General features: G+C 35.6%; 1 protein-coding gene across 1 annotated transcript in view; it reads right to left on the bottom strand.

The window, feature by feature from the left end:
- The window catches only part of LOC149080792 (acetylcholine receptor subunit beta-like 1), a 110,192-nt gene extending 97,197 nt beyond the window's left edge, over window positions 1-12,995 (bottom strand). Inside the window, exon 1 of the mRNA XM_089237477.1 lies at window positions 11,652-12,995. Within this exon, the coding sequence (XP_089093603.1) occupies window positions 11,652-11,700 (49 nt within the window). The 5' untranslated portion in view covers window positions 11,701-12,995. The remainder of the gene's footprint in view (window positions 1-11,651) is intronic.
- Window positions 12,996-13,337: the final 342 nt, after the last annotated feature.

Raw genomic sequence — 13,337 nt, 5'->3', positions numbered from 1 at the left:
ATTCTCCCATTATCAGTTTTTTCGAAATACTTTTCACAGAACTGCTTGTAAAAAATTTTGCAGAAGCAAATATGCGTAGCGCTGCCAGATAGGCCCAAGTCTAAAAACAAAAAGCCGATGAAGCCCGAAAGACAGGAATGAGAGTATTGTAAATTTGCAATATAATTTACAATACATTGGATTTACACATAAAAAACGAAAAATGCTTGAAAATTATGAAACTGATTAAAACATGCGTGAAAAATATGAATACGTGTAATCTATACATATACAGTGTAACTTCGAGCGGTTCGGTTAGCGAGCAATTCGCATAACGAGCAAAAAATTTGAAAAAAAAAAATGATGATTCGCGCGCATTACGAGCTTAATATTTCGCGCTTTGTTTACTTATTGCCACGTTTTCACAACTAAGCTGAGGATTTTTCGCTTTCGTGCACACACGTACTGTGCAGCGTGTCTCACGGGAAAAATTGAGTGTGACTATTATACGAAACTAGATGTCGCATTGTGTATGTGCACTTGTTTTTCATATAGCTTCTGCTTCGCCTGGAGTTGACCATAGACGAACTGATAGACCTCCATTGCTTGCAACAGCTTATATTAAAGGTATCTTTTTCTGAGAAAGAGAGAGAAGAAATTTCACATTTGCAAAAATGAGACGTCCCTCACTATTCAAATGTGACTAGAGAGGTGTAAAATTTGGGAATCCGTGCAAAATTCTGTAGGAAAGTCCCAATGAAATAGAAGCACAGTAAAGCAAGCAAAAAATCTGTCCAACGATAAGAATGCAAACAATAGTGAGTCCGTAAATCGTCCAACACGAGATAGTTTGGAGTAAGTTAATTTGTATACGTTAGGGTATCTCATGTTTGCTTATGGCGTTATTACATTATATATACTGTACAAATTTCACTTGAGAAAGCTCTAATTCTTCACCTCTTTCTGTGTGAATGGCCCCCTTTCTATTGCCTCCCTTTTAGAGTATCCCAGGGTCACATGGCACTAGGTTGCGAACTACTGCAGTATTATAGAACGTGCAAAGAAAAAATCATTTTGTTGAAAAGTTTGCTCGGTCGCCTATCGAATAAAAACTCTTATAATTTTCCGATTAAAGTTGCTGAGCGGCTTCTGAAAAGACTAATAAGATAATAAAAAAACTATTGTATCACATTGATAATATGTTATAAAACAATTAATATATATAAAATTATTAAATTTACGGAAAAAAATTATCAGTTGGTATTTCTGTACAGTAATATATGTCAGTGAATTTTGTCAACCACGGTCGTCTTTCACTTTAATGAGCGCTTGAGTTCAAAGAGGACGTAGGCTAGAATTAATTCATGTCCCTTGAAAACCAAGAACGAACCTACTTTGCAGATTTACCAATATTATTTTACTTTTAAAAAATATCAACCAATACATTTTTGAACCAAATTCAATAATTTAATAAATATTATTATTTATCAATATATTTATCATACTATATTATATTATTTTTTAATATATTTCTCCAATTCAAAACCTTTTACCAATGTAAATAAAAAAAATCAATTAGTTTTATTCGCTAGATGGCAGCAGATATATCAGATCAATGATTTATGTTATTAACATGTTGGATTGCAGTGGTTCTTACCATGGTGCCACATGACCCTCTAGGGTCTCTGGGATATTCTGGGGGGGGGGCACAGGTTAAAATCAGATAAAAGGGAATAACGGAAGAATGCAGAAGAGGGGCCCTTAGAGAGAGAGAAAGGTGATAGAGAGAGATTTCAAGTGAATTATGGTGGGAGAAACTATTAATACTTTCTGAATCCAGCACAGCATGGAACTAGGACCGTCTAAATCCATGGGCCCATATGGGCAGTACCTGGACCCTCATATTCATAAGGGGGGCACATGATAAGATCTGGTACAACAATTTCTGGATGTAATTAATATGTGAGCTATTACTTCTCTACGTACGCATGGCCCCAGAACATTTTGTCAGTGCCGTCTTAATACGTGGGCCCACCCTGGAATGCCTCGGTGGCCTCAAGTTAGAAAGGGGTGCTCATGATAACGATATTTTATTAAAATTTGCGAGAGCTCGAATATGTGAATAGCATACTAGACAGACATTTCTATCCAAGTACGGGGCCTTAGAAAAATTACTATCCCAGTGGGGGAAGCCGATGGGGCTCTTAAGACGACCTTGCACTTTTCCTGAGGACCCATGATGTTGAGACGCCCTCCCCGCAAGAGGGAATTTCACTGATTTCGCGCGGGCCAAGGTAAATATCTCTGAAAATTCATTGGCTCTTCCAATATATGTATTTTATTGTATTATGTATTATTATTGTTATTGCATTGCATTATTGATTAAATGCTGTTCTTATTAGTCATTTTTATGTGAATGAATAATTGTGGAATTAATTATCGGTGTTTCCATTATTTCCTATGGGGTGTTTGATTCGAATTACGAGCGATTCGTATAACGAGCACGTTCGTGAACGAATTAAGCTCGTTAACCGAAGTTCCACTGTATATGCAGTTGAACCTCTCGATAACGGACACCCGTGGGAATAAAACTTTTGTCTGCTAACAGGGAGTGTCCGCTGTTTGGTAGGTACGATATAAAGAACCTCGTTCACATGATTTTCACATATATATATACGACGTTCACCGTCTCAGTCGCAATTAGTTTTAGGGGGAACAGACCCAATGACGAAGCAGAGGTCACGGTTGGTCTGGAGGTCGCAATTGGTTCCTATATGTCACTGTGTGTAAAAGTGATACACCGGTAGTTGTTCATAATCATCAATCGTCTCGATAAAGAAAATTTGATTAAATTTCACTACATTTACCACTTTTACCGGTGATTATGCATAATTCCCAAATAAAGTTGGAAAGTCTGATAAATATGGAAAAAATTATATAACCTTCTTTTTCCCCCCTCATCAATGAAAAGACAATAAAAACGTTCATAACAACATTATCAGTCTTGTAATGTTGGCTGTCTTCACACATATCAACAAGCAAAACCAACATTACCATTCGAATTCACCGTCTTGAACCATAGTTACGTTAAGTTAATCAAGTAATTTATTGATGGATTTTATCGTATTTACCAATACGAGCTTGGAATAAAACATAATCACCATTGAATAGGGTAAATTCTCGAGATTTATGGACGCAAGTTCACAAATTAGAGTTTGGAAAAAAAAATAGTTTGAATGATTTTACTGTCCGCTAACGGGAGTGGCCGTTAACGGGGAGTGGAATACATTAAAGCCCTATTCCATGGGACCGAGGATCAGAAGAGTGTCCGCTAGCGGGAGGTGTCCTCTAACGGGGATTGTCCGTTAAGGGAGGTTCCACTATAATGGCATGTCCTGACTGACTCACTGATTCATCATCGCAGATCCGAAATCACTGAAGTTATAATTATGAAATTTGGCCAGTGGTTTTATTTCATGAAGTAAAGACCCACTAAGAAAGGGCTTTTCGAAATACGACCCCTAACGGGGGTCATTTTGGGGTTCAAGTGTTACATGTGCAGAAATCATGCCGAGCCGAACTCACACATACTCAATAAAAAATTATATTTCAAAATTCAACCTCTAAGGGGGTCGTATGGAAAGGGGAAAGGATTTCCAAAGGTTACATGCCGCAATCATCATTGAGTCCAAACAGCAGAAGTTATAAATATGAAATTTGGTAAGTATTATATTTTATAATACCGAGAATCACTACGATGGGATTTCTGAAAATTTAACCCCTAACGTGGTGCAAATGTCCTATGGGGAAAATCATTGTAGAGCAGTTTTCAGTTGACCGAATCCACGCGAGCGAAGCCGCGGGGTACAGCTAGTAATTTATGAAGTTTAATGAAGAAACCAATAACCACATGCGCTTAAAACACTATGTGAGAGCAAATCAATTTGCTGTGTATGTGTACATGGTATCATACATGTATACAGGGTGCATAGCAAAAAAGGCGTATGACATTTTACTTTTACTGGTGAACCGTTGATCTCCGAGGTATACTTTCAATTAGAAAAAGTTTCCAAATAATGTATGGTACCCAGGTTTATCATTCATGTACAAAGGGTGTTGCATATAGTTATTAAATAACAAAACATAACTTTTTATGCAGTCCCCGTGTGCTCCAGAACCCAGTTGGAAAGTTGTTGCCCTGTCTCTCTCTTGAAGCTAACACAAAATGTTCCACGTTTCTAAGTGCAATAATTCACTGAAATATTCGGATTCGAAGAACAGAGCAAATTGGGGTGGGGGGCAGCGTTAAATGTCGGAAAACCGTCACGTCCACATTTAATGGTGTTCCCCGCTCCCCGCCCCCAAATTACTCAGTTTTTGAATCCGAATATCTCAGTGAATATTGCACTTAAAAACTTACGTGGAATGCTCTGTGTTGGGATCGGGAGCGACAGTGCAACAACTTTCGAACTGAGTTCTGGGGCATACAGGGACTGCATAAAAAAGTTATTTTTTTTGTAATTCAATAAGTATGCAACACCCTTTCATGAATGATAAACCTGGGTACCACACATTATTTGGAAACTCTTTCTAATTGAAAGTATACCTCTAGGATCAATGGTCCGCCAGTAAAATGTCGTACCCTCCGTTTGCTAAGCACCTTGTATATAATAGGTGGGCAAAAAGTCAGTAAAAACTTTAAAAATGAGCAAAAACCGGAAAAATAACCGAAAAAACTTAAAAGAATAATAATAAGGATTTGCAGGGCATCGCTAAGGGAATTTTGTTAAGACGGGAAAAAATACAAAAAAACCCATAGGTAGCGCTGGTACGAGCGAATTCGGTGGAAATATGCTAATGAGACGGTATTAAGAACTTGCGTTCCTAATCCACAATCAGTTCACCGTTGTAAACCGTGTACGTGGACTCTGCCGTTGGTGGATTTGTGACTCGCCTGCAATGTGTTACACCCTGTGGTCATGTGGAACACATACTGCTGTAATAAACGATTTGGAGGCATTCTGTTCGTTATTTGTGTATCTTTTCTTTGACTTGTGCACGTCAGCGCTACCTATCGGCTGTCTTAAAAAAATCCCTGTGACCTAGCGATACTAACCCTGCAAACCGTTTCTTACTTCGGTCCTTTTTCCAGTTTTTATTAATTTTAAAAATTTTCTACGGACTTTTTGTCCACCCTGTATATAAAACGCTGCATTGCCCCGCGAAAACATTTGTATTATTTTCATGCATCTGACGAGGGACGGACATAGGTCCCCTTTGGGAGATCACACCCTTGTATTTAGTTGTGTGTAGTTGTTAATTTTGGTTTTACCGGAGATGCCGTGGTTCCCTACCCCCCCCCCCCGGTTGGGGGTTGGGGGGAGCCGAAGTGCTTACGTTGCTTCTTGCGACAGAGCCTGGGTGTCTCGCGGTTTCTCCAGTTCTCCAGTTGTGTGTAGTTTATGTGTTGCGTTGTTTTTTTGTTGTCTTATTTTATGCCCTTTTCTGTGGCCCTCACAGGCGGGATGCCCGATAAACGTTCAGGTCGTCGTTCCCATGGAAAAGTTCACAGGTATCATTTCGGGGACCCCCCGTGGATGAATCGCATTGTTTTTTGTTTTTTTTTTACACTGTGAAATATTTGCAATTGTGGAAGTCTGAAACAAAGCCAGTCTGGGCCTCTGCCAAAATTCTGCGAATTGGGGCCCCAGGATTTATTTGTTGGTGCAATGAATACAAGTGAAAATTTTTCGAGGTTCAACAGGGCTCCAGAGGTTCTGGGGACCCTCATGGGGGAGGTTTTCTGGGGGTGCTTGATGTATTACATTTGCTTTTTGTTGCTTTATTATTGTAAAATTCGCTACTACAGTAAACTGATGCTTTGACATGCACCTTTTCATAGCACTCTGATGATATGTTGCAAAGTGGAAAGGGAGCGGAGGGTTGGCCGCCTAAGGGGACGGGGGGGGCAGAGCCTTTTCCCCCAGTACTATTATTTTTCAACATCACTCCCGGCTCTATATCTGTTCCCCCTATATCTATGTATTTAATATGTCACATTTTATGTACAGTAAATGGGGAAATTGTGGGGGGAGGGGGACTCCTGCTGTTGTTTCGCTTGGCGCTGTCCGGCCTGGTGCGGGTGGTTTGCTGGTCTTGGATGTCGGATTTTCCACCGTGGCCCTCGTCTCCTGAGACGAACCAGCTTATATTCACTAAAGAGGACAGAGTGTGGGCCACGGTTGGTCTGGAGGCCATTAAACCTATTTCATGTATCTATAAAGACTATATATTTTATTTTATATGTTTTATAAGTTTTATATGAATTCAGTGTGAAACATTCTTAATGTAAAATATATTTTAACCACACATATATACAAATTATTGTCGGATTGCGGAATGGTATTTCAATTTACATAGCTGCTATAGATGGGGTATTGCTTTCTTGAGGCATTGTCGGAAAGTGATTGAAGACATACAGTGACGGTATCTTAAGGATTTCAGTCAATTTCAGTCGTTTCAATATAACTGTTGTACTGGGGTTTATCTCCCTAAACTACTAATCAGTTTAATGAAACTTAGCCCATTAAAGATGACTTTGATTTTTAGGAAGAATAAAAACACTAAGTTTAACCACTCCCACCATTTATTGGTAAAGGGAAAAAAATTAATTTCGAATGGAAAATGTCATTACCAAACGGTGTCAACGGGTCAAATACAGAAGCAGAGATAGATCTCCGTATTTTAGATGGTCGAACTTTCAATGAATTATTTTGAAACCGTATATCGTATTTTTCTCTTACTCGTCCCAAGATATATAATACAGTCGAATCCCGTTATAACGAACTCCAAGACACCGGAGAAATCACTTTGTTATAACGAAATTTCGTTATAAAGGAATTCTGGTTTTTTTTGCATTGTTCCTTTGTAAACTTATCAGGGAGATTAGATTTCCGCTATAACGGTATTCGTTAAAACGGGATTCGACTGTACACGCAATATATGCGAACCATTCTACTCTGACGCTGGTTAGGAATCGCTGTAAGCTCGGAATCGAAAAAAAGATCTATATCCAGAAAGACTTTTTCTTTCTTTCTAACCTATTTTACCGCACACCCAACTCCGGTCATATATCGCCATACGGCAATTTCCAACCAGTGGAGTTGGTGGGGGGAAAAGAAGATGCCATTCGTTGGTGGTCGCCCCAGGCTCAGTAGGCAAAAACTTGTTGCTGATGTTCTTTTTTTTTTTTCCTTACGTTTACGGTAACCTTCATGGTGGAAGACGAGCATCTTACCACTGCGCCACCTATTATTAAAACCATGAATTCAAAAATTCGCATTTTTTTTTCATAGGAATTTTTTTGTCATTTCGTATGAATTAAAAATATATAATTTCAATACAAGAACCATAGCCCCCATGTGATATATCCATGCTGTGCAACAAGGACTTTTAAACTTGCATAAATTAAATATGGTTCCAAGAAATGATTATACCGTTTCGAATAGATTTTAAGTAAATTTCATCAGCGATAAGAAAACGAAAAAAATTTTCCCGCATTTTGTATTTTTATTTTTTGCCCTCAAAATTGTCAATTTGGCTCCAAAAATGGCCTCGTCAGCTATTATTTGCATTTCGGGAGTGATCTAAAATTGTTTTATTTCTCTTCTACAGGTGATCCTGAACGGTCTTTTCTTCTTACCATACGGCCCAGAAAACCAAAAAAGTTGGACACCTGAAATCCAGAAGCCAATTTGAATGTTGGTTAACTCGATTATGATTTTTTTCATACAAAAACGAGAACAATGTATAAAGAAAATTGACACGTTTTTAAGACAAATAAAATTTTAATCGGCCGACTGGTCGACGCGTTTGGGCTCTACAATGGAGACCCGTCATCAGGACCTCGTGGTCAGAAATCACACAAAATGAGTCGTGGAGGGGTGATGTGTCTATGTCTGGTCGTCCGGAGAGTTCGCTTTTGTATATGCTGGTGTTTGGATGCGAATTGGGGCGCCATCTGTTGCAAAATTCTGCCTCGATTGAGGTTAATAAAGCCTGTCCAAGCTGAAGAAATAGGTGGCGTGTTCCTTTTCCATCATTAACGAGGAAGTCCTGGAAAGTTCTGATGAAGTATCCCTCGGAAAAATTCAGTTCGGAATTATTTTGTATTGTATTTGTAATGTGTTGCTTTTTTAAAAACAAACTCTTTTTCAAAATCAAAATTATGTAAAAGTCGCCGACAGTGTTGGGCAATAGCCAAACTATCTGGCCTCAGCAAATACCAAGGCGAACTCTCCGGACGACCAGACATAAACATCACCCGTCTAGGATTCATTTGTGTGATTTCTGACCACGAGGTCCTGTTGAGGGCTGGGAAACGCGTCGATGAATTAAAATTTTGTCTTAAAAACGTGTCCATTTTCTGTATACATTAAAACCAGGCAAATTTCCAATTTTTGTGATAGAACGAGAACAAATTAAACTACACGATTTATGCTGTTTGGGGAGAAAATTCTAGATGCCGGAATCGGTGCAGTCCGGAAAGGGATGCACGTATATATGATGTATGCAAAGCTCTTATTATCAGTCTTCTTCATACAGGGGAAACATCTAGATAACGGACACACTTGGGATCGAAAATTTCGTCCGTCAACTAGAGGTGACCGTTAATGGGTTAGGATTATCATTGAATCATGTTATTTTTTCAAAAAGAAGTGTCGCTAATGGGAGGTTCCATTGTATACCGATTTCGTCTCATTTCATCAAAAAATCCGTACTCCCCCAGCACTACTACATCCGGATATATAGGAGGTACGTGACAACAGAATGCACGGTCCGCTTATCTCTATCACACTATATTCTGAGAAATAGTATTAGTTAATAGTTCGTTTCTGAAAAATAGAAAATACAATTTATTATTTTTGCAAGTTTATTCGTATTTTATGCAGTTACTTCCCAGTTCCGCAAGAATATATTTCCAATATCGATATTTTTTCTCACCCGAAATAACACACAGCCACGTTTATTTCGAAGAAGGTATTTTCTATTTAATTAATGGAAAATAACCAGTTGATATACAATAATATAATAATATCATAATACCACTGCAATTATGATACATCGTAAGCTAATTAAAATGTAGGTGTTTCGGTGGCAATTCCCTTGAGCAAACAAATCAGTTCAATATAAGCTCATTAATGTATAGGGAAAAACGTTCTTAAAACCATATCTACTTCACAACAATAAAATCTTAGAATTTATACTTAATTTCAGTAAATCTTCGCTTTTGAAATAACGAAAAACAGTGGAATGTGTAAGTTTCATGAAGGAGCCATTGTAGTCGTATTGGTGCACTAGAAATAACCGAAATATACAAATCGATATTTTATAGGAGCAGTTAAGAAAACTAAATTTCATACAATTGGATTCCCGACTAGGAATTATTAATTTTAATCAAGGTAAAATTCCAGTTTCTTTTCATTAATCTCATTATCAAGATCCTTAATGACCTGAAAGAAATTTTATATGATGTCACAGCATTATTTTTTCTTTATTTTCATGAATTTTTCTTGCATGCAAATGATTATTCTAAGATCACGTGGATAAAACTCGATTTTGATATGCAGTGATTTATTATGTTGATTACTTATGATGCGCCCAAAAAAATCATGGAGTACAACACAAAATCGTTCTTAATCTATTCATTCCATCACGATATTTCTTTTTAAAATTTCCAGAATATTATATGGTGTACATAAATATATATTTCCAGAGCCATATAAACCAAGTATATATCTTGGATATATTGCGTATTATTCCTCAACATTTATCCGAGATATTACACGATAAAAATTGGAAGATTTCAATATTCTCTCATTGTTTCCTAATTTTAGTATGGAAATCCGATTTTGTTCTACCAATATCTTCAAAATAATAGTTACTTAGTTCTGAATTTTGAGATTCATAAATCTGAAGCCAATACTTGATTAGAATATATGATAAAATTACTTGTAAAAAAATATCAAAAAAGTATTGGAACAAAGTAGTAATTTTCATATGATTATAGTTAAATTAAAATATAATAAACTAATTTCAATTCCGAATCCCTCTTAACTTTCTTAAATATATTCAATTTTTGTTTTTGAATATTCACGAATCACAAACTAGTAAAGACCATTTGACAAGAATAGATGAAAAAAAAAATATTTGATAACAGTAATTTAAAATAGTTTAATAAAATAACCATTATTGCATAATTATAATTAAATAAAGATTGATATAATTGAATTGATTGATATAATTAACTATATAAGTTAAATAAAACATAATTTTTTTTTTGTAAAAATTCAAACTATAATTTTGTTTTTCTTTTCTGCAGCTTTTTTGTACTCTCCTCTAATTCAGCACGATTGAAATCCTTGTAATACTTCGAAAGTGTAAATTAATTAAATTAATTATCTGTAATTATCAGAAATAATATTAGTATTTTTTCCTTTGAAGGGAATGCAATGTTATGATTACAAGTAAATTAAATATAGTTTAATAATTAATCATTAATTTTATACTTTGATAATTAATCATTCAAGTTCCCTAAAACTTGAGTTATTAAAATTTAAACGATAGTCCAGCTTTAAAATGCTTCAATTCAGTACAATTGAAATTGTAACACTCAGAAAATGTGAATCTCTTTAATTATCAGAAATTATTTTTGTTCGAGAGAAAGGTAAATATAAAATGAATGTAAATGAATTAAAATTATGATTGATTACAAAAACCGCCTAAAATTATTTAAAAAAAATTTGCGATAATTCGTTCGTCTTTATGTTTCACCAGTTGACCTCAATTGAAATTTTAAATGTCTGTAATTATCATAAATTAATATGAAGAGAGATGTGATATGAATATAATTAAATTAAAATGATAATTAATCGTTGAAATTTCCTAAAACTTAAATTATGAAAATATTAAACGATAATTCATTATTTTTATCTTCTCCCATTCAACACGATTTAAATTACAACCCTCAAAATTATCTCTGTAACTATCAGAAATAAAGGTAATTATTTTTCAGGACGAAGAGAGATGTATATGAATATAAGTAAATTGACTATTAAAATTCTCTAAAACTTGAATAATAACATTTTAAACGGGGATTTACACTTTTCTAAATGCTTCTCCAGTTCAACACGATTGAAATCCCTGTAATACACAACTCAGAAATCGCAAGAATCACGAATTATAATTATTATTTTTTTCAATGGAGAGATATAATTTCGATATTACTCAAGTTGAAAATGTTAATTAATCATTAAAATTTCCCAAAACCTGAATAATAAAAAAATTATACGATTATCTATACCTTTTCTATATACTTCTCCAATTAAAAAACAATTGAAATTGTAACTCAAAAAACTGTAAACTTCAATAACTATAATAAATTGTAATTATTAGTTTTCAAGAGAACGAACAAAAATGAATGTAACCAAACTAAAAAAAGATAAATAATCATTGAAAGTACTTAAAACTTGAATTACAAAATTGTAAACGATGATTTACGCTTCTTTGTATGCTTCTCAAATTAAAAATTGTTAAAATCGTAAAAATCTCCGTAATCATTATAATTATCATTTTCTCAAACAAAATAGGTATATATAAGGCGGATAACTCACCTTGCAGGATCAAGTGAATCAACACCACAGTTACACACTTCCACATCATGACTTTATGCTAACCAATGCCACCAGCAAGAAAATTTCATAAATTCTATCACTTTTACATTGAAAATAGACCATCTTCTTGCTCTCTCTTTACTCTCTCTGTGCTTTTTTTTTTTACTCTTCTAGACTTTGAACATTACGAACGTCCTTCCGTTCCCGTAATAACTCAATGGCGCGTATAAACGAGCTAACATCAGCGCCATAACTCCATATATATTTGTATTTGTTTATAAATCCGCACTATATATCATAAAAGCTTGGATAGTTTTTTTTTTTTCCGTAAATAATTTCTTCTAATAATATCCAAAAAAAAATTATATGAACAATTATCAGTTCACAATCTTTGAAAGACTCTCGAATGTTTTTCTTCTTCTTCTTCAGTAACTAAATATTCTGTATTTATAGCACACAACCTATGATAATATGGAACACTTGCGGTATTATGCACAATATTTTCTGTATAAGTCTGTGATTAGTCAGTTTCAAGATCTGTAACCGGTATTATAAATCATGGTATATATAGTTTGAGAAGTATTATTAATATTTAAAAAAAAATCCGCTGTTTGATAATTCATAGCACTCTTTCGTGAGGTGTTGATACTAAGCACATTCAAAACACATTTCTCAAGGAACATCCAAATAAAAAGTTAAAACATTTCTTTCAAATATTATAAGTATCTATAAATATACAATAATTAGGTGGATAATTTTCGATACTGAAATAATATTCTACCCAAAATAAAACATTCCTTGATGTGTTATCCAAATGGTTGCGAATCTTTTCTCACACAGGATGAAGATACTGGCGGAACAGTTCCATTCGTTGTATGACATAAAGTTTCCTCCATAGCACCGAAACAGTTCCAGAGAGAAAACGAGTAAAATAATGAACTTCTATTTCCCTTTGATCACTTATCACCATTCATATTTCCTCTTCTCCGAGATCCTTCTTTCTAAATCCCGGTCTACAGGGGAAGAGTTTACTTCATTCTCCAAAAAAACAGTCCGAGAAAAAAAGCGGAGGAATTTCACCGTTTTTCTGGAGATTCCTAGATAACACAAAAACAATTTTTTTTTTAAGCCTATAATGAAAATCAAATTTATCGATGATCAATCAGGATGAAAAATTCATTAAAATATCGAACTAATGAATCATGAAAAAATATCCATAATTTTTTTTTTCCGTTCTCGAAACGTATTATATGTGATGATAATAATAAGAAGAAGAAACTGGGGGCTCCTAAAATGCCGCGAATGTAAAAATTCTAGGGGGGCCCAGCAGTTGCTGCGGGTGTGAGGGCCCGCGCTAGAGTGCGGTGGGGTCGTTGGGTTCTCTGCGATCGACCAATGAGGATGGAGCGAACACATTTCATCGCGGAGGGTGGGAAGATGTTTTCCTTGAACGGGATACGAACCCCGCGTCACGTGTGTGCAGCAGCACACCCACATCCTCTTCCCGATTTTTCCTATATCCTCCTTACTGTTTCCTAGGGATGCTGGAGATGGAGGAAGAATGCGCCATCTTTCCCCGGGTAGGGACCGTCCACGAAAGCGACGAGGTGCATCTGTAAAGGTCACATGGAGAGATGAAATTACTCCGAAACCGGGAAAAATATTTGTACGGGGTATTGAATTGCG

This window comes from Pholcus phalangioides, unplaced genomic scaffold, assembly GCF_987345545.1.
Source record: "Pholcus phalangioides strain wild (caught in Gottingen) unplaced genomic scaffold, Ppha-v1.0 ptg000010l_1, whole genome shotgun sequence".
NCBI lineage: Eukaryota > Metazoa > Arthropoda > Arachnida > Araneae > Pholcidae > Pholcus > Pholcus phalangioides.
The sequence above is the reverse complement of the archived record's forward strand: the minus strand, read 5'-3'. Positions and strand labels throughout refer to the sequence as shown.